This window comes from Acipenser ruthenus, chromosome 2, assembly GCF_902713425.1.
Source record: "Acipenser ruthenus chromosome 2, fAciRut3.2 maternal haplotype, whole genome shotgun sequence".
NCBI classification, from domain to species: domain Eukaryota; kingdom Metazoa; phylum Chordata; class Actinopteri; order Acipenseriformes; family Acipenseridae; genus Acipenser; species Acipenser ruthenus.
In genome coordinates, this window is record NC_081190.1 from 84,970,603 (window position 1) to 84,992,554 (window position 21,952).

At 41.0% G+C, this 21,952-nt stretch overlaps 1 protein-coding gene across 13 annotated transcripts in view; it reads right to left on the reverse strand.

The window, feature by feature from the left end:
• LOC117408919 (ankyrin-2-like) overlaps nt 1–21,952 on the reverse strand; it is a 162,206-nt gene that overhangs the window by 46,706 nt on the left and 93,548 nt on the right. For 12 of the 13 annotated variants that reach the window (XM_059003009.1, XM_059002984.1, XM_059002978.1 and 9 more), the window contains 15 exons: nt 21,778–21,876; nt 20,844–20,942; nt 20,094–20,291; nt 18,114–18,212; nt 17,914–18,012; nt 16,410–16,508; nt 15,435–15,632; nt 13,706–13,804; nt 12,952–13,050; nt 12,038–12,235; nt 10,582–10,680; nt 10,029–10,127; nt 6,316–6,414; nt 5,055–5,153; nt 1,614–1,686 (listed from right to left, as the gene is read on the reverse strand). In XM_059003009.1, the coding sequence (XP_058858992.1) occupies nt 1,614–1,686; nt 5,055–5,153; nt 6,316–6,414; nt 10,029–10,127; nt 10,582–10,680; nt 12,038–12,235; nt 12,952–13,050; nt 13,706–13,804; nt 15,435–15,632; nt 16,410–16,508; nt 17,914–18,012; nt 18,114–18,212; nt 20,094–20,291; nt 20,844–20,942; nt 21,778–21,876 (1,756 nt within the window). Of the gene's footprint in view, nt 1–990; nt 1,051–1,613; nt 1,687–5,054; nt 5,154–6,315; nt 6,415–10,028; nt 10,128–10,581; nt 10,681–12,037; nt 12,236–12,951; nt 13,051–13,705; nt 13,805–15,434; nt 15,633–16,409; nt 16,509–17,913; nt 18,013–18,113; nt 18,213–20,093; nt 20,292–20,843; nt 20,943–21,777; nt 21,877–21,952 lie in introns of all 13 variants that reach the window. The other variant, XM_059002950.1, reaches the window with a different exon arrangement.

Here is a 21,952-nt window from a genome sequence, read left to right on the forward strand (position 1 = left end):
GTCTTGATGCAGTCAGAGATTCGGTACAATACAGCACACATGGCTACACGTTCTGTTATTGAGCATACATTTGGAGTGTTAAAAAGTCGCTTCAGATGTTTAGATAGATGTGTTGTCAACAATGCACCACCAAGGGAAAGTGATGCAAACATTGATGATGACCCCCCTGCACAAAACACCGAGGAGGCACACAACACGGCCAGTGGGAGAGTGGTGAGAGAACATGTCATCCACAATTATTTTCAATGTAAGTACACATTATAATTCAGTGTACAAGACAAACAAATAGAGGACATACCTTGCGTCATGCACTTAAATACCAATGTCATACATAAGTGCCAAGTTAGCAGGGGCAAAGGAGCCACTCAGAACCGTACTTACCTTTTCTTTTGAGCGCCCTTATATACTATAATAAAGTGTGTGTAAACCATGTGCAGAATTCTGCGTGATGTGACAACTTGCAAATGAATCATTAAGCTCACTGCTGCTTCATCTTTGTGCAGTGTGGCTTCCCCTTGCCACGCGGTAATTCTGGGCATTTGCCACCATTTAGTGAATGAGGCCCAGAATCTGGTAAATCTTAAGTTTAACCAGTAACTGTCAACTTATTGGTAAATGCCCGGAATTAGGAAGAAATATTGCTTTTCAGACATTTACCAAAAGCTTATTGGTAAAGGCACTTGGTTATTCTTGAGATTTACTGGTAAATGTCTGAAGTAAAGCGTTACCATGTTTATTTTGGACATACTTTTGTTGAATAAAGTGAATGTTTTATACTTGAAATTACACTTGAAAAAAATAAATCATTATTTCTGGTACTTCAAGAGAAAATAAAACAAGTTAAACATTCATGACAAACAACAGCATTCCATGTATTGAATAAACATAATTAAATTCAGTACTGTAAAAAAAAAAAAACATGCTGTTAAGATTAGACACAGGGCAAAGGTTTTTTTTTCATAACCAGAGGAGCACTGAAAATCTTTATACCTTCCAAGTCGATAGATTCTCCATCAGTAAACTGCTCATCATCATACAATTGCCTACGCGCTGCATGACATACAATGTACATTTAATATGACAGTAAAAGGACGTGACAAATCCCATCCAATCACACCTACCCTGTTCACGACAGTGAAATAAATCTCTACACAGTATAATACTGAAACAATTATTCATTATGGACCCCCCATGAATCCATGAAACCTGGATGTCTTGTGAGATATAAATACAATTAGTGGTTTTTTTCAATATTACAGCTTTTTATCACTTTAAAAAAACTGTATTTTCCACTCTTTATCCATTTTTTTTTACTGTGAAATACATAGCAATTCAAATTGCTTTTTCCACTTTACTGTTGGTATCAATGGCCTAATTTATTTATTTTTTTTAATTCAGTGTCATTTCACTACAGAATGGCTTGTATTGTATTTGTTGAAATGCATTTAGAGACAGTATACATACTGAAACAAACACCTTTAGAAAGCTGTCTTACAGTGTTTTGTTTTTTTAACATACTATAGCAAGGAATCAATGAATATAACTTTTTAGCCTAATACCAAAATGAAGACACAAGCTGATTGCTTCAACAATAGAATATACTAATGACTCACCCTCCTCATCTGATACCTCCAGAACCTCAGTCATGGTCTCGGGTACATTCAGCTTGTGTTTTTCTGTCACCGTCTATCAGGGGAAGAAGGGGAGAGATTAAAAACCAGGGCATTGTTGTCTGGATCAGTGAAGGCAGCATGGGCTGATGCAGGGATCTCTGATGGTCGGCCAGTGTGGTACATTGTCCTAGTGTAGCTCAAACATCCTCAGTACTGTGTACTGACCATATTAAAGCAGTAATTATACAGCTGGAGAGCTTCTATTATTTTGTGTATTGAGTATGTAAAGCTTGCAACAAAAGTAATGTGATAACCCTGGTCACAGACAAGGTTAAAAACATTAGGTTACGGATGTAACCCCGGTTCCCTGAAAGAGAAGGCGACCAACAGCCATACTTTTGGGATATGCTTGCCACAGGTCAGGTATTCACTGAGCATTTTATGTCAGAGCTGCCGATAGGCCCCTCCAGGGAGTGAAGTCCTCGATCCTGCCTACCGAGGGAATAAGTCACTCCGCTGAGATCACGTTCTCTTTTGCATCGAACTAGCGAATGCGAGTGATGCGACCTTGCAAGGCTGGTTGGTCATCTTCTCTTTCAGGGAACCGGTGTTACATCCATAACCTAACATTCCCTTTCAATTCGAAGATGACCAACAACCATACATTTAGGAAAGTATATCAAAGCCATCGCGAGGGAGGGTGAGCGGACAGCAGATGAGGGACGTCTCGCTACAACCAAACTAATGTTTGTGGTGTGAGCGTGCAACCTCATGGACCCTTGTGCCTAATGCAGGCATAGAGGGATCTACCACATTATGTTGGTAGAACCTGGTGATTGTATGCGGAGTAGCCCAGCTAGCTGTAATACAAATATCAGTCAATGAAGCTCCTCTAAAGAGGGCCCATGACGTAGTCACTCCTACCAGGTGGGGGTAGATGCATTGGTATATGCAGTCGAAACTGTGTCCACAATCCAGTGGGACAGTCACTGCTTTGAGAGGGCTTGACCCAGGGTACTTTCACCATGACAGACGAAGAGCTGGTCAGACTGATGCAGTGCTCTCGTCCTATCTACATAACATCTGAATGCCCGAACCGGACAGAGGGAATTCAATCTCTGATCCTCCTCTGAAGAAAAAGGAGGGGGATGGAAAGCCTCTAGTTTCACTGACTGATTCAAGTGGAAAGCCAAAACCACCTTAGGGAGGAAACAAAATAGGGTTTGTGCATAACAACACCCTATTTCCATCATCTCAAACATGCATACAAGAGCTGTGCACTGACAGAGCCTGTAGCTTACTAACCTGCTTTGCAGAGGTGATGGCTAATAAAAAGGCTATATTCATAAAGAGATATTTCAACTCTATGGAAAATATAGACTCAAATGGGGCCATAGTGAGAGCCTCCAATACCACATCTACACTCCACTCGGGGAGGACGTCCTTTCTAGTATGATGTAACCTCTGAGTGCCCTTTAGAAAACTGGTTGCTAGTATATGAGCGCCCGGGGACACTGAGTCATTGGGGACATGGGATGTCGATATGGCTGCTAGGTACACTTTCAGCGTAGAGGGGGATGCCTGACCAGGTACTCCAGAACCTAAGCCATCTGGCTGTTCAGTTCAGAGATGTCCTTAGCCTGCTTTGAGTGTCTCGCCCGCTTACTGCTCCTTGAAGGAGATCTTGAGCAGCTGCAGGCTCGATGGGCTGGAGCCTGTGTGCAGGGTATGCTCTGTGAAGGGCTCAAAGGCAGATGGAGGAGGGGGAAGGACAGGGCTCCCAATGCTGCAGAGGGCTCAGCTGAGGGCTCAGAGCCTCCTGCGCAGGGTCCATGGCTGGGACGCTGCACAGATTGAGCAGATCGTCTCGTCTCCTAAGGAGGAGGAGGCGTGCTGCATACCCAGGCACCTAACACAAAGGAGGTGTTTGTCCTGGGGGGAAGCATCTCTCTGCAGGACGTGCAAGGATGGAATTTTGACATCTCGACGTGCTGGGGCTAAGCACCGATGCATGGAGCGTCTGAGCACCAACAGTGCCTAAGCACAGATGCACTAAGGCCCTGAGGTACCAAGGGCACCAAAGCACGGAGCTTTCAAGCACCGAGGTCACCAAAGCACAGAGGCACCGAGGCTCTGAGGCACCAAACCACCAAGGGCACCAAGGGTACCGATGCAGGGAGCATTTGAGCATCGAAGCAATGAGGCAGCGAGGCTCTGAAGCGCTGAGGGCGCCAAGGCTCTAAGGCACCGATGCAGGGAGTGTCTAAGTACCGAGGGCACGGAAGCACTGAGGCATGAGACTCTGTGGCACCGAGGCACCGAGGGTGGCGAGCATTAAGTGCCAATGGTGGCGAGCGTTAAGTGCCAAGGGCGCCGAAGCTATTTATTTTATTAAGACCCAACGCACCAAGGTGGGTGGGTCATGGAGTCTACTCTACAGTGGGCTGGAATCAGACCCATTGGAGGAAGCACACATTATTTCGTTTTTTTTAACACAGCAGAAGCTGAAGGTTAGGGTTTCTAGGTTTTTTGGGGGGTTGTTTTCTGCTTTCTAGATCGTTTCTTTTGAATTCAATTACCTCATTTTGGTTTTAATGATTCCACAAATATTACAATATAAATACTACACAGGCTCATTTTGGCAAAAAGAAAAGCCAGGCTAAAAATAAACCTATTTTTTATGACTCACAAGAAGAATCAATGTTATCATTTTTAAGGGAAATTAGATTGTACTGTTTTCATATGTTTCTTCCTTTCAATAGCACTGGGAGTTTACCAGCAAGGATTTTAATGCCGTCATCTTATCTCACTTTATTATTAATTCATAGTCAGATCTATTTATAAAACTCCATCTAGTCAGACCTGCAACCCACCCCCTCAATCTCTCTCATCATTCTCCCTGCATGCTGCATCTTCATACCACATCCAAAAACGCTGCAAGCTTTTCAACCTTATTCAACGCAATCAGAAACTATGATATCACTTTACACAGAAAATTACCAAGCAACACTGGGTCTTTTTTTCTTATCAAAATTATGCATATACCCGATTGGTAGTAGGAACACAGTTGTCACAATTTTCACTGATATTATAAAGTGCTGTCCCTGCTTGCTGGAGGTATGTATCGCCTAATCTGATAATGAATTTACTTACAGGACGGCAAGTGCACAATGCGTCTGTCAGAGGTGTGAAGTGGATTTTTATCACCAGCAGAACATATGTATTTTGTACATATCTTGTGGGGGAGAAATAAACAGTAATTCTACTAGTATGACAACTACTACTACCACCACTACTACCAATAAATAAATAAATAAATAAATAAATAATAACATAAGGAAAATATTTGTTACGTCATTCTTAATTCCTAAACTATCTCAAAACGTTATGTCAGTGCATCCTATGTCCACAGAAATAACAAAAGGAGCGTGCAGTACTCACAGTTGTTGTGGTGATGACCTCTTCGGTTACCACTTTCAAAGTATCGACCACCGAGATGTATCCAAGACGCCTGGCGATGGCCAGGGCTGTGTTGCCATTCTGTGGAGAGAGAGGAGGCCGCTTTAAACCAATGAGCAGCAGCTCGTCAGGGCAGTGCATTCGCTTTCTTCTCAGTGAGAACAAGCCCACAGCAGCTCACAGCAGAAAAGAGGATACAGGACCAAGCCTGACTCCCTCTTAAGCACAGAACATGACCTTTTCACCATGCAAATTCAACTGCTTCTGCGTTTACTTACTACAATTTACATACATCAATTTCATATTCAGAGAATTCATACTGCTGGAATTACAACTCCAGTGCTACTTAAAAAGCATACCATCTCTAAATTGATGCACTGTATGCTAATTTAGTTTGTTAGTAAACACAGAAGCTGTTGAATTTTCATACAGTACATCAGTTTAATATTTAGAGAATACATACTTTATCTGTACAGCACAGGAGTTGTAATTTCAATGTTTGCATAGTCTTTCTTCTGTTTGTCAGTATGATGTGACTTATTGATTTAACAACTCACCATTTCTAAAGTATTTATAGGACAATGTTTATTTTTATTTTCTTATGGAATTACAAACCTGCATCTGACATAAAAAAGTTAATTATGGTGTATATTTTTTTTAGAAAATACTTTAAACTGTAAATCTGTCAAACTTTTATGACCACATATCTTGGTCAATATTGATAATTTAGTAGGTATACAGTATTTATTGGACTAGACTAACCTTAGTCCTAAATATGCCTAGTCATTGCCATATTTACAACATAAATACTATATGAACTAGCCAATACATCAGCTAGCCACTAGTTTGATAATGTGATAATGATAACGTGAACCAACCTAATTTATAAATGGTAAATGAACAGTTTTGAAACTATTGCCAAGTTTTAGCCACTAGGACTGAACTTAAAGATATTTGAAATCAGCCCAATTGTTTTCTACCAGCATCAGATCAAAATGGTTTGAGCAGGGAACCTGTCAGCCTTGGTTAGGATTGTAGAAAGGTAGAACCATCTAGATGAAGGTGGAATGCAGTCAAAAGGTGTGTGTTAAATTATAATGAATTATATTAATGCTTTAACCATATTATTAATAGGCGCATAAACAACATATTTTTTTTTTGTTTAATGCAGGCAATAGCCCTGCTTAAGAGACACACTTTGTTCTTTCCAATGCATGTCATAATTATTTCCATAACCACTTACCACAGTGACTGCATTGGGCTTGGCCCCATGCTGGAGGAGGGAGTTGATGATGTGGGTGTGGCCCTGCTGAGCTGCCTGGTGCAGGGGGGTGTATCCATTCTGAAAGGTGACAGGGGTAAAGGAAAGGAAACCAGGAAAAGAGGAAGTTCTTTATTAGTTAAGCATCTTCTACTTTTAGAATCAACCACTGCCTGTCCTCCTTGCATACTGCAGCAAACAAATATTTGATTAGCCTGAAGGTTCATATCAATTACACTACACTAATATAACCATATGGGTAAGTCTACCAAAGCCATCACAAGGGCAATATTGCAGAACGACTGAAATGCTACATGGCTAAGCCAAAAGGCTGCCTTGTGTGTTACCATACGGAACCCCAGTAACAAGTGGCTAGGGCAGCCAGGGGTGACATAACCTGGTCCTGGACAGCCACAATCCAGCAGGTTGTATAGGTACCCCTTAATAATCTATTTCTAATTTTGACTAGTTAAGCAGTCATTTTTTTAATTTAAGTAGAATTTTGTTCAATTAAGTAATTTAGAGATTTGGAACAAAAATTTGAACATCCTGCAGCTCTCATGGACCACAGCTGACCACTCCTGATTTAATTGAACACATTAACTTGCTAAATTGATCAAGAATTTACATTCTTCAGAAACTGATGATTTAAGGGTTACCTATAAAAACTGCTGGATTGTGGCTCTCCAGGACCATGGTTGGCCACCCCTGAGCTAGGGCTAAAAAACTAAGGGAGAAACTCACCTCTATGCCTGTATTTTAAGGGTCGACTGAGAAGCCGCCCTTAAGACTCAAGTTCCAAAACAAGAGTTTTGAAGATCCACCATATTAAATCTGTAGAACCTAGTAAAGATATGGGGAGTAGCCCACACTGCTGCATTGCAAATGTCCTTGACGGATGCACCCTGGAATAAAGCCCACAAAGTTGCCATGCCCCTGGTGGAATGGACAGTGAGCTTTTCTGGAGGGGGCAAGTTGGCCAGCTCATAGGCAGTCCTGACCATGTCTGCTATCCATTTGGATAGCCTCTGCATAGCAGACTAAAGGTTGTTTAGACTGCCTCCAACTTTTCACCCTGTCAACATAGTACATCAAGGCCTGAACTGGGCAGAGAGTATGAAGCTGTCACTCTTTGTCAGATTTGAAAGGATGCGGATGGAAAGCTTCCAATTCCACAGACTGGTTGACATGGAATGCCGGGATTGCCTTCGGCAAAAAGGAAGGGTTGGTACGGAGTGTAACCTTTGTTCTGGCCTGTGGCAATGTGGCATGGTGAAAGCCCTGCTGGTGCATGTGTGTGTGCGTGTCTGTGTGGGGAATATTGGGTGGCAGGGAGGGGGTTAAATTCCTCCCTGTAAAATCAGGTGTATAAAATAGGTACCCCAGGGAGAAGCCCCACTGTCTCCAGCGCTACATGGAGAAGCCCCACTGTCTCCAGTGCCCCAGGGAGAAGCCCCGCTGTCTCCAGCACCCCAAGGAGAAGCCCCGCTGTCTCCAGCGCTACATGGAGAAGCCCCGCTGTCTCCAGCGCTACATGGAGAATCCCTGCTGTCTCCAGCACCACAGGGAGAGGCCCCGCTGTCTCTAGCACCACAGGGAGAGGCCCCGCTGTCTCTAGCACCACAGGGAGAGGCCCCGCTGTCTCCAGCACCACGGGGAGAGGCCCCGCTGTCTCCAGCACCACATGGAGAGGCCCCGCTGTCTCCAGCACCACAGGGAGAGGCCCCGCTGTCTCCAGCACCACAGGGAGAGGCCCCGCTGTCTCTAGCACCACAGGGAGAGGCCCCGCTGTCTCCAGCACCACAGGGAGAGGCCCCGCTGTCTCCAGCACCACAGGGAGAGGCCCCGCTGTCTCCAGCGCTACATGGAGAAGCCCCACTGTCTCCAGCGCTACAGGGAAAAGCCCCGCTGTCTCCAGTGCCCCAGGCGACTAGCAGTATTTTTGGAGGTGCGTGTTTCGTGTGCTGTGCTGTCCTGTCCTTGTTTACGTTCATGAGATTTTGTAGAACCTTTTGTGTTGGCCCATGTGCCGTTTGTTTTGTTAATGTGTTTTGTTTAGTGTTTTCTACAGTGTTTTTTTTATTTTTTTTATTTGTTTATTAAAACTGTATATTAGCGCATTAACCTTGCAGCTTTCTGTGTCTGAGTCTCTGTCCGTGCCAATACCATCTCGGATGTGACGCTACCGCACCACATGGCCTCTGTAAAAATGAAGCAGGCTTTTGTATCTCACTCACCCGCTTTGTGGCGGTAAGAGTAAGCAAGAAAGACGCTCTGAGAGATAAATACTTGAGCTCAGATGAATGCATAGGCTCAAATGGAGGCTTCATGAGTGCATTAAGCACCACGTTGAACCTCCAGCGAGGAACAATGTCATTCATAGGCAGCCAAAGCCGTCAAGACCCTTTCAAAAAATGCCCTGCCAGGAAGTGAGCTCCTGGGGAGAAAGAGTCAATTTTGACATGGCAAACGGAAATGACTGCCAGATAGACCTTTAACATAGAGGGGGATTTCCCTCATCAAAAAGGTCCTGCAAAAATTACAGTATAACTGCCATGGGACAGGTAGTGGGGTCAAACCCACGAGGCAGACACCACGTATGAAAAACACCCCACTTGTACCTGTACTGGGAATGCATGGACGGTGCTCTGGCATTCTGCAGGATATCAATGACCCTATTAGAAAGCCCCAGATGGCTCAAATGCAGCCGTTCAGGGGCCAGACCCAGAACTGCAGACTCGATGGGTTGGGATGCCATAATGTCCCCCGTGCCTGACTGAGCACCAGAAAACCAGAGTCTCCTGAGCCAATAAGAGGCTGCTAGGAGCACCTTGGCCCGGTGCTGCCTGATTTTCTCCAGACACATCGGGAGCAGGGCAAGCGGTGGGAAGGCATATAACAGTTGCCTTGGCCACTGGTATGCCAAGGCATCTACTGCTGGCAGGTCCCAACCTCCCATTATGGAGAAGCAGAGGGGACAGTGGGTTGATTCCTGGGAAGCAAATATATTTATCTCTGATCTCCCATACCTCTCCCAAATGAGGCTCACCACCTCTGGGTGAAGCCTTCACTGTGAGGCGCTGGGGATTCTCCTTGAGAAGAGGTCCCCTACCCAGTTTGTCACACCGGGCAGATGTACTGCCTAGTGAGAGGTTCTCCTGTGCCCAGAACAAAAGCTTGCCGTAAGCCACCACTGTTGTGTTGTCTGAACGGACAAGTACGTCTCCCTCGAATCTAATGTAAACGGCCTGCAGCTCTAAAACATTGATGTGGAGACCCTGCCAAGGGGGGGTTCCACACAGTTTGTGCACCCCTGCCATTCCACACAGCGTCCCAGCCCAGGCTGGACACGGCCGTGGTGACGACCTCCCTTCAGGTAACACTGCCCAGTGCTACGCCGAGGTACAAATACACGTAATTATGAAAACGAATACAGCAATTCATTTTAATATCACATATAATTTGTGTAAAAACACAATAAATGCTAAATATATAGCAGAAAAAGTAACAAGTACTTATCTGAACCAGCTCTCCTGTTAGGTCAGTTCATGAAAGGAAAAATGGCGTTGAGGTCTGTCAATATCAGACATTGGTTCTATGATTTTTAACCACATCCAGATTAATGTGCATGCATTTTTAAATTGCAAACTTTAATGCAATTACTTTGAGGCATAAAAGGAATAGGGTGTTTTTACCTTAGTTTTAGCATTGACGTTTGCGTTGTGCTGAAGAAGAAAGTTTACCATCTTGATGTTTCCATAGTGACAGGCAACAATCACTGGAGTGTAGCCCAGCTACAAGACAAAAATGACACAGTTTAGATAGTTGTTGTTGTGCAATAATATTTACTGGTATGTTCAAGTGTATTGCATTTTTAAGCTTTTTAAGTCAATGGCAAGATGGAAGGCAGCCATAGAGTAGACCCAAGTTATTGTCTCTATATATAATGTGTTATTTAATAACACTATAAAGCTGCTGTAGATACTGTGGTGTTTTGCTGTGTATTTGCAGAGAATGAGACAGACACCATGCTAGGTTGAACTATATACAAATGTACTAGAAGTATGGTACAAGTAGAAATGCAGACATGTTGTTGGTTCAGTATCATGTGTAGCATGACCCCTGTGGGTAGAGCGGGAGTGCTATACTTCCGTACAGCTACATGCAACATATGGAGCTGGACTCTGGAGTGGATATGTCAACACTACAGATGCTTCTGCACTACTAAATAGAAAAATGGATTGTTACCTTGGTCTGTGCATCAAGGTTGGCGTCATGTTTTGCCAGGTTTTCTGCCACTGTAACCCTGTCCTCCTGGGCTGCCAGATGGAGTGATGTCAATCCAGTCTGTAAATGTCACATAATCAGTGGGTACAGTTTACTATCAGAACAGTAAAACGCTGGTACTGTGATTTGAGCATATCCCAGTATTTATTGTTTTTTTTGTTTTGTATTTTGGTCTAGTTGACACTAATGAAACTTGGCTTCTACTGTAGACCAGTAAGTTGTAATTACTTTAAAATACTTGCTTGAAAATAGTCAAAGCATATACGATAATCATACTGTATATTTAGATGGTAGAAACCATACAAAATAGTTAAGACCATTCTGTGCCACAGAAAACAATTACATTTAGTAGTATATTGTTATAATGTGGTAAAGGATACCCCCACAACAGACAGTGTCTAACTCCTACAGAGGTTTATCTGAGAATGTGTGATAAGGTTTAGCAATTGAGAAAACGTTAATATGACATTTTCAAATGCTAATAGAGTCATTGTGCATGCTATTTTAAAACATACAACCATAATATCATATAACATTAACTTAAACTGGTAAAAATCCATATTTAATGTTTGTCAAACCTTGAGAATCAAATATGGTCAAAGAAAGAAAATTATTTTACCATTTGTCCACACCTTCCAACATTGCTTTGTCACATAACAACCAGGAATGTAACTGAACATATTGTTACTCATGGTCATATTATCTAGTGTACCATGAGTACCAGTTTCTAGGAAAAATCAATTAAAACATTTTCCATCAATTTAATGTTTGAAATTAGGAGGTTGGGCATGTACAATAATAGTATTATACAATTCTTCCAAAACTAAATAATTAAAGCTTAGAGAAAAAGCTGGGCCACTGGAGACATGGTTACTAATGTGTTTAAATGTATTTATATAAGAAAAAAAGATTTATCATACTGAACCAAAGGAGAATGTGTTTACTTTAACTCATAGGACAATTGTGATGCATTAATGTATCAACTATGTACCTGCATGACTGCAAACCCAAATTCATTTTATACTGTTCCTATACACAGACACAGAGCTAACAATTATAAAATTCTATAGTGCTGTCATTTAATTTATTACTCTTTGCACAGCATTTGTTAACACATTTTTCACTAAGTGAATCTGAAACACACCATTAGCGAGAGGTCAACAATATCTTCGCTGCTTCTGATCATAAATTTATGAGCATGTGACAAGCAGAAAAAGATGCCGAGTGCACACAGAGGGTCAGATTTTTAATTTGTATGCTTGTTCTTTATTGTTCCAGTCCGTCAAACAATACAATTGAAACCTGTAAGGAATTAACAGCTACTGGGAATTGTTGGCATGGGGGTGATATTGGGTGAATGGTATAAAAAACACTAAAATCAAGTGCTTCCACTGGCAATGTGATTTGTTGCTGTTACCTTTGTTCCCACATTGATGTTGGCCCCCTTCTTCAGAAGCAGGCCCACCATGTCGGTGTGTCCTTCCTGTGATGCCAGGTGCAGCGGGGTCACGCCCTGCTTCGTAAGAATGTTAGTCTCCGCCCCGTACTCCAGAAGTGTGCTGGCTATGTCCATTTGGTTCTTTTTCGCCGCTATGTGCAGTGGAGTGTATCCATTCTACGTATGCACACAGAGAGAATTTGTGAGGCAGAATTACCCCTTAAATAAAACATAAATCTATACCAACAACGCATTTTCTAAAAAGATGCATATAATCCAGAGCTTTTAAGTATATATTTATTTTTATGACAGTATAAAAATAATGGTGCTTAATTTGTAATGTGGACTCATTTCCACCAGCGACAAACTAATTATACTTTGGGATTTTAGCGTGTTTCTAAGCCTGACAGGAAAAGGCCCACAGAAGCACCTAGTTCCAGTAGAGCAAATAGTTATATACTAAAGAAAATACTTTCAAGTTATTAAAAATAATTCCGTTCTGAAGAACAGGTAACTGTTTATGCCATCTACTATTATAGTTTATTATTTTTAATATCCAGTTTTCTTCAAATGTATACAGCTTGACAGCCATATAATGTATTTAATGTAATTTTCTGAAAACACCCAAAAGATGGAGAACAAATTGGGGAACATGGTATACTTTAAAATCACAACATCAAAGGCAATCAGGTTGACATCCTTTCAGCTTGGTAAACTGAAGTATCACAGTCTCCTTTGATAATAATAACAGTGCTATGGAACATTGCAACACACCATATCATGTGAATATCTCATTTCAATGAATATAGTGTATTTATAGACACATTCGGTGATGCTGATGCAGAAAGGTTTTTGTGACACAGCATTGAAGTCCCTTTGCCATGTTGTCTCACCTTGGCAGTTGAATGGGGGGAGGCCCCTTTTTCCAGTAACAGCATTGCCACCTTCTGGTTATCATAGTGAGCAGCAACGTGAAGAGGGGTGAGGCCATTCTGTAAGGGTGGTTTTAAAAGTACTGCATAGATCAGGGTTAGCTGGGAATAAGCTGCCATTAGGCAAATAAACAAAACCAAAAGAGCTGTGCTAGAAAAACCCCAAACTGTGTGCATTAAGAAGTTTATTAAAGTGTGCCAGCTGCCATGTTTTGTTTTATGTAATGAACGCAAAAACAAAAGGGAAAAGTTATTGATGTTGTTACTGAATTCAATTAAATAAACAAAAACAAAAAAATGAATGGTACACTGATTATAAATTATGCTTACCGGTATTTTTGCTCTCAACATAGCCTCAACAGAAAAATATAAATTGTCATTAACTACATTTTCCTTTGTAAAATTTCTTAATCAGTATGCAAAAAACACACGTGTATGTGTGTGTGTTTTTTTTTTTCCCACAACACAAAAAAGATCAACAGGTTACATAAGAATACATTAGGTCTTACCATTTGTATATAAAATACTGCATTTTATACCTACATTCTTGTGATTTGACATTTGTAAAGTATTCCTATTATCAAATATAGTTTCCTAAAGACAAGCACAGATGAATAATGTCAGAACTAAGCATTAGTTCATTTCATTGGTGTCTTCAATACAGAAGGGCACAGTGAACAGTGAAGATACCGGTTACGATTGTGGATTCTCTTACCTTCCCAGAAGAGTCGGGAGGAGCCCGGCGTTGCAGGAGGAGTTTTGCCACATCCAGGCTTCCATATTTAGCAGCTACATGCAGGGGGGTGAATCCTTTCTGTAAAATTTTAATTTGAATGCTTATATATAACACAGATACAAACTTCTATGAAACAATACATAGAACAACATGTACAAAATTAATGTTCTCTGTTGAATATGTAGAACAGTATTTGTTGTTATGCAACTGTTATTTTCATGCTTATTAACCTATATGCATGCCTCTGCAACCCTATAGTATTACATTCTGTAATTACAGTACGTTCCTAACTGAGTTTAATGATGGCATTCACCAAGAGGTGATGTTAAAATACTGCATTGAGCATTCTGTGACCATATTAAGCAAGTTCACATGAGCCATGATGGAATCAGAATATATGCATTTCTAGATCTATAAAATCATAATCTACACATAGACAGATAGATTTGTAGTATATGCAGGTGATAAAGAAAATATATATTTACCTTACCTATCTATGAAAATCTGTATTGTAGGTATATTGGGGCAACAGCCCCATAATGGGGTGCTACTACCAGCATCACCTGCGCATTCTTAAATGAATGGCAGATAGCCTGGCCAGGCAGTACTTTTTTCAAATTTCACAGCTCTATAGTTCAATAGAAATATATGTAGTTGTACTATATTATTGAATGTCCAGTTTGCCAATTAGAGCTTTTAGGGCATTAATAAAAGGTATTGCTACACCTGTCAACTATTACGAGATTTACGGTATTTGTTTTTTTCCTCAACGCGGTGCATTCCTGACAAACTACCAATGGAAGAAACCTCCACAGCGGACTTCAGGAATGGCTGTGTGAACCATTTTTTTTTTATTTCCTTACATGGCCATGCAGATGATTTTTTTTTTTTTTTTTTTTTTTTGAAGGTCGTTTTTCTTGCTATTGGTTATTTTTGTTTTTTTTTGTTTTTGAGAGTTTTGTTGACTGCTTTTGCGGATTTTGTTTTGTTTTTGGATGGAACTGAGAGACTTTTCAATGAATGTTTGTTCATTACTGATCAAATCAAACAAGATTATCGTGCTATGGTTTCTTTTCTTTCTTTGACCTGCTCTTTTCCTTTTTGCTGCATGTTTGGCTGTGAGTAGATTTAAATCTGCATCTTTCTTTCTGCCATTTTTCTTATTATGTGATTGTTTATTTGTGATTATTAGTATTATTTATTTCTTAGCAGACACCCTTATCCAGGGTGACTTACAATTGTTACAATATATCACAATATATTACATTATTTTTTACACATTATTTTTACATACAATTACCCATTTATACAGTTGGGTTTTTACAGGAGCAATCTAGGTAAAGTACCTTGCTCAAGGGTACAGAAGCAGTGTCCCCCACCTGTGATTGAACCCACTGCCCTCCGGTCAAGAGTCCAGAGCCCTAATGACTACTCCACACTGCTGGCTGTTTGTTTTCTATACCATTAAATAGCCATATATTTCTCTTTTATTTTTTTAGCAGTCTGATTTTAAAATGGTGTTCAGCTGCTCAGATGCAGGGGGAGGAAAACACAACAGTTCTCTCCGATAACCACCCAGCTGCTTACTGCTGAACTGGTGCAGGAAGGCAAAGGGAGACTGCAGTTGTTCTATCCCCCTCTCCCAGCAGGGGCTGCTGTGCTGTCACCAGTGAAACTGCAATATGATGACTAACTGCCGCAGATTTACCTTTGTGGCTAAGGAGTGTGAGGCTCCAGCTTCTAGGAGAACTGAGGCCACATCCACTTGCCCCTCTCTGGCTGAGATGTGCAGTGGGGTGTAGCCATTTGTGGTGGCTGCGTCAGGGTGTGCCATGTGCTGCAGTAATAACTGCACGATTTCTGTTTTACCCAGGCGGGAAGCAATGTGTAGGGGTGTCTGATCCTCCTGAAAAATAATAACATACAACCACATTCATTGTGATTATAGAGAACCTAAGAGTCCAAAAACAAATGTGTTGAAATGCATGTTCTTACCCATTTCCCAATTTTCCTATAACTTTTTATTTTATTTCTAAATACAGAATTTTTAAGTTTAAAAAATAAAACTCTGATAACATAAAACGATGTTGTATATGACCGAAGGATGTATGATAAGGTTATAATGTTTTTACTTATTTAGTACCAGTAATAGTTGTACTTATAATTTATAAATGTAGTAAGGTCACTACTATTTATTTAACAGTGCCACACTGCTGAAGTAAAAAGAATACAAACAGTACAGTAAAATAATGGCGATCACTAATGCAAGACGGAAATATGTCAGTTTTAACCTCAATTAAAAAAATACTTGCAATATTTTATGTAGCCATTTAGAACTGGTCATAGTTACAGTGCTTGTTGTACGTGTGACTTACCCAGGCTCTAGCATCCACAAGTGCTTACTGTACGAGTGACTTACCCTGGCTCTAGCATCCACAAGTGCTTACTGTACGAGTGACTTACCCTGGCTCTAGCATCCACAAGTGCTTACTGTACGAGTGACTTACCCTGGCTCTAGCATCCACAAGTGCTTACTGTACGAGTGACTTACCCTGGCTCTAGCATCCACAAGTGCTTACTGTACGAGTGACTTACCCTGGCTCTAGCATCCACAAGTGCTTACTGTACGAGTGACTTACCCTGGCTCTAGCATCCACAAGTGCTTACTGTACGAGTGACTTACCCTGGCTCTAGCATCCACAAGTGCGCCATTTCTCAAAAGGCAGCGGACAACTTCCACCTGTCCAGCCCGAGCAGCCATGTGCAGGGCCGTCTCCCCGCGCTGCAAACAGAACAGCACAATGATCTGGTCACAATACAGGACAGTGAACTCCCTCCCTGTGACCAACTTAATACACAGATCAACTCGTCAGTGACAGCACTCTCCGTCACTTCCTTTAAATAGTAAGACCACCTGAAAAATCGCCCTGTTAGGACCAGTTCACAAGACCATTTTGCGTGTTCTCTTTGTTGGTTGTATAAGAGATTCTACTGGACCACACTTACCACTTTTCAAGCAACAGTCATTGTTACTGACTGTACTTGGCAGTCTTTTCCAATTCTTTCAATTTGTTTAATCTAAACACCAGCAAACCTACCATCCCTAATTTATTAAGGATCCCCAGGGTTATGGAAGTCAAACTTCCACAGTACATGTTAAGTCTTAGCGTTTTTTTCAGACCTGCAGCTTTTTAGATCAACTGAAATGACCCCAGTGTCTCTAAAATACAGTAAGGCTGCTTAAATGTTTACTGCACAAAAACAGTAACTGTAACTCCTCATTTGTCATCTTCGATTTCTCTCTTTGGTAGACAGTAGACTTGAAGTCCAGACCTTTTACATAAACTTTGATATGATTGAAATGCCCAAGGTCAAAATGCTGACATTTTAATTCTCAGCAATGGATTCTAAACACTCCCACTACGGTCAGTGTCAGTTCCTCAAATTAGTTTTTATAGCCAGAGTGAAATTACAAGTAAGAAGATTTGACAATTCCTGAAAATGTGATCGAAAGTACACTAGAAAGAGCAGCATTGTGTATGACAGAAAATAATACAGTAAATCATTTATAGGGGAAAAAAGTCAGTCAGTGTATTGTAATGTATAGCCAATATGGTCAAAAATACTGTAACTTTGCGATGTCCAATCAATCACTAATATAAATGGCTGCTTATTGTACAGTTTATACTGTTTGTACTTTATTGCTGAAATGTATGGCATCTAATTTTGAAAATATGTACAATTTCAAGACTGCATAATACAGTATTTGTATTTTATTGGGCAAACCTCCAGAGTTGATACTTGAATGCCCTCCTGCCTTAGTGGTAACTTATGAAGACCTGAAATACCAATCCATTATGACAGCGCTGTTACAAGCTAACAGGGAACCAGCTACCACAACTGAGATCTCTTCAAAACAACACAACCCAAATCTTCTGGCAGCTGTTATGCTGCAGTACAGATACATATTCAAATATGTTGTGGTTACAGCATTTTCTAAGAAGAGAGAACTTTTTACAATCTAGCTATTGAAATACTTTATTTTTGCTGCTCATATCTTGCAAAATCAATAGTTTAGTTCTGCTGTGGTCATAAAGATAGATTACATGACACTGCTTGCATATTACATATGCAAAATATATCCTGTTCCGAATTTGCTTCAATAGGCTAATTCAAGCCATACTCACAATGTTAGTGACATCCGGAGAGGCTCCATTCTGCAGCAGGAGGAGGACTATATTCAAGTGGCCCATAAAGGCAGCCACGTGTATTGGAGTAAGGCCAGACTGTGAAACAAAACAAAAAGGTTTTACTGCTGCAAGAGTCTTGATTGAATAGAACCTTTTAGGACAGCGTTACTTTGTAAGTAACCAGTAAGAAATTCTACCTCTGTTATGGCTTGGATTGAAGCGCCATATTTCACAAGGAGTTCCATGACTTTGACTCGGTTTTTCTTGCACGCAATGTGCAGTGGGGTAAATCCATTCTGTGCAGGAGACAAACAACAGCATACAAAAATCAAAAACTTTGCTTTATCTGAGGTATTACTATATTGCATGTGCTAATCCAGCAAATAACACACACACACACACACACACACACACACACATATATATATATATGTGTGTGTATGTGTGTGTGTTATAAATGTGGTAATATACTGTATATATATATATATATATATATATATATATATATATATATATATATATATATATATATATATATATAAAGTTTTAGGCAGGTGTGAAAAAATGCTGTAAAGTAAGAATGCTTTCAAAAATAGACATGTTAATAGATTATATTAATCAATTAACTGACCACCCTTTGCCTTCAAAACAGCATCAATTCTTCCAGGTACACTTGCACAAAGTCAGGGATTTTGTAGGCATATAGTCAGGTGTATGATTAAACAATTATACCAAACAGGTGCTAATGATCATCAATTCAATATGTAGGTTGAAACACAATCATTAACTGAAACAGAAACAGCTGTGTAGGAGGAATAAAACTGGGTGAGGAACAGCCAAACTCACCTAACAAGGTGAGGTTGCTGAAGACAGTTTACTGTCAAAAGTCATACACCATGGCAAGACTGAGCACAGCAACAAGACACAAGGTAGTTATACTGCATCAGCAAGGTCTCTCCCAGGCAGAAATTTCAAGTCAGACAGGGGTTTCCAGATGTGCTGTCCAAGCTCTTTTGAAGAAGCACAAAGAAACGGGCAACGTTGAGGACCGTAGACGCAGTGGTCGGCCAAGGAAACTTACTGCAGCAGATGAAAGACACATCATGCTTACTTCCCTTCGCAATCGGAAGATGTCCAGCAGTGCCATCAGCTCAGAATTGGCAGAAAACAGTGGGACCCTGGTACACCCATCTACTGTCCGGAGAAGTCTGGTCAGAAGTGGCCTTCATGGAAGACTTGCGGCCAAAAAGCCATACCTCCGACGTGGAAACAAGGCCAAGCAACTCAACTATGCACGAAAACACAGGAACTGGGGTGCAGAAAAATGGCAGCAGGTGCTCTGGACTGATGAGTCAACATTTGAAATATTTGGCTGTAGCAGAAGGCAGTTTGTTCGCCGAAGGGCTGGAGAGCGGTACACGAATGAGTGTCTGCAGGCAACAGTGAAGCATGGTGGAGGTTCCTTGCAAGTTTGGGGCTGCATTTCTGCAAATGGAGTTGGGGATTTGGTCAGAATTAATGGTCTCCTCAATGCTGAGAAGTACAGGCAGATACTTATCCATCATGCAATACCATCAGGGAGGCATCTGATTGGCCCCAAATTTATTCTGCAGCATGACAACGACCCCAAACATACAGCGAAAGTCATTAAGAACTATCTTCAGCGTAAAGAAGAACAAGGAGTCCTGGAAGTGATGGTATGGCCCCCACAGAGCCCTGATCTCAACATCATCGAGTCTGTCTGGGATTACATGAAGAAATAGAAGCAACTGAGGCTGCCTAAATCCACAGAAGAACTGTGGTTAGTTCTCCAAGATGTTTGGGCCAACCTACCTGCCGAGTTCCTTCAAATACTGTGTGCAAGTGTACCTAGAAGAATTGATGCTGTTTTGAAGGCAAAGGGTGGTCACACCAAATATTGATTTGATGTAGATTTTTCTTCTGTTCACTCACTTTGCATTTTGTTAATTGATAAATATAAACTATTAACATGTCTACTTTTGAAAGCATTCTTACTTTACAGCATTTTTTCACACCTGCCTAAAACTTTTGCACAGTACTGTATATATTATTAACACATTTGAAAAAATATGAAAAAAGTGTATGCTGGTTCTCTCAGCCTAGCATACATTTCTATACACATTTGTACTCATTGATAATGTGTTATGAGTGTTCACCAGTGCACGGGCATTGGGGTTGGCTCTCTTGTCCAGAAGCAGTTTTGTTACTCTGTAGTGACCACAGTGCGCAGCAACATGAAGGGCAGTCAAGTAGTCCAGTGTGACATCATCTACAGGTGCTTTGTGCTGTAGCAGGTGTTTGACACATTCTACGTGGTCTCCTTGGGCAGACATGTGAAGAGGAGACAGTCCATTCTGTGGAAAAGAAAAAAGAGTTTTGACTTGCCTGCAGATCAAAACAACCAAAAAAAAAAAAAAAACTGTGGTACTTCTCCCCCTTATCTTGAACACACATTGAATCTTTCTGAAATAACTTATAATGGCATTCATAGACATATGATTATTCTGATAAAATGATGAATGGGTAAACTAACAACACAGAATTCAATTAATGCGCTCCAATTCCCATAATTTATGTGTACCAGCAAAACAGCAGGGATACTTCCCATATTTTGTTTGTAAAAAAAATTACATAAAAAGCATTTTTGCCACAGTAATTAAATCAGTGCTTTACAAATTTATATCACTACATTTATACTGAAATTCTGGTGCCATCCTTGGACCAACCTCTAAAAGCCACTTGATACTATAACTTAATTTGAGACAATTTTATTGTTATCTGTAATGGGATTTGGCAGTTTTGTACAGTGAAGCATTGTACAATGTTGTGTAGTTGCTGACATCTGCCTGAACATTCTAGAAAATGAGTTGGGACTCACAAGGCCCTTTCAGTAGACGGTAACGCACCTTTGTCCTTGCTAGCATGGGCGCGCCCCTCTCTAGAAGAAGCTCCACGGCTGGGTCGTGCCCACTTCGTGCAGCGCAGTGCAGGGGTGTGAGCCCATCCTGAAACACAGGACCACAAGTAAAAACACTGCGATACATCAAGGAGAAACAACCCGGCAGCTCTGAAGAGACAGTTCAGTCCAGCCAGAGGTAGAACTGTAAGCTTCTGCTCTTAACAGGGCTTTACTAACTCATCTAAAAGATTGTTTAATGTGGGTTTATCACTTGTATTGTGAGCTGGAAGTCTCTACGATGGTCCGGTTTATTCACAATGAAATGTTAAGGAATTATGATGGAGCTGATAATGACAGTGTGGAGATAACCACAGAAATTACATCTTGACACAATTAGTAAGCTGAGAAATAACACAGGAATTAGGTTGCAGAGTGTGGCTATATAGAGCTTCACAGTAGCTTTTAACAGTGTGGCAGGCACATTATCACTGCCCAAACCATTATTAAACACTTTACAGTAATATCAATGCTTTTAATATGTCCTGCGCTTTTTAGAAACATGTAGTGACAGTTTTCTAAATTGGCAGTAGCCACGCCTTTTAGTTTTTTAGTTTTTTTTTTTTTTGTGCAAAGGCAATACTTTTGTAATTGGCTCATACCTTCTGTGGTTGAAAGTATACATTGATATTGAAAACCAAACAGAGAGGTGGATCAGTCTTAGCTTTGAATTTGTAACAGTATTTTCAAGGCTTCAGGTGCTGAAAATGATGTTCCAAAGCTTGCCTACAGAACCTATTCTTTTACACCTGCACTGCCCATTGTTCGTAGCTCACAGTGCAGGCTGAGGAAGACAGCAGGGTGTGCCAGGTAAGGAGCATGCTGAATGGAGAGGGAAGGCAGCGTGATCAGAGAGTGGGCGAGGGGGACGGAAGGAGACTCACTCTGGTCTTGGCATCGATCTGTGATCCCCGATCCAGGAGGAGACGTACCATGTTGGTGTTTCCTCTTTTGGAAGCTACGTGGAGGGGAATTATTCCATTCTACAGAGCGATGAGGACACTGTTACTAGACAATAATATTAAAATGTTCCCGAAAACAGAACAAAAAATTTACTTT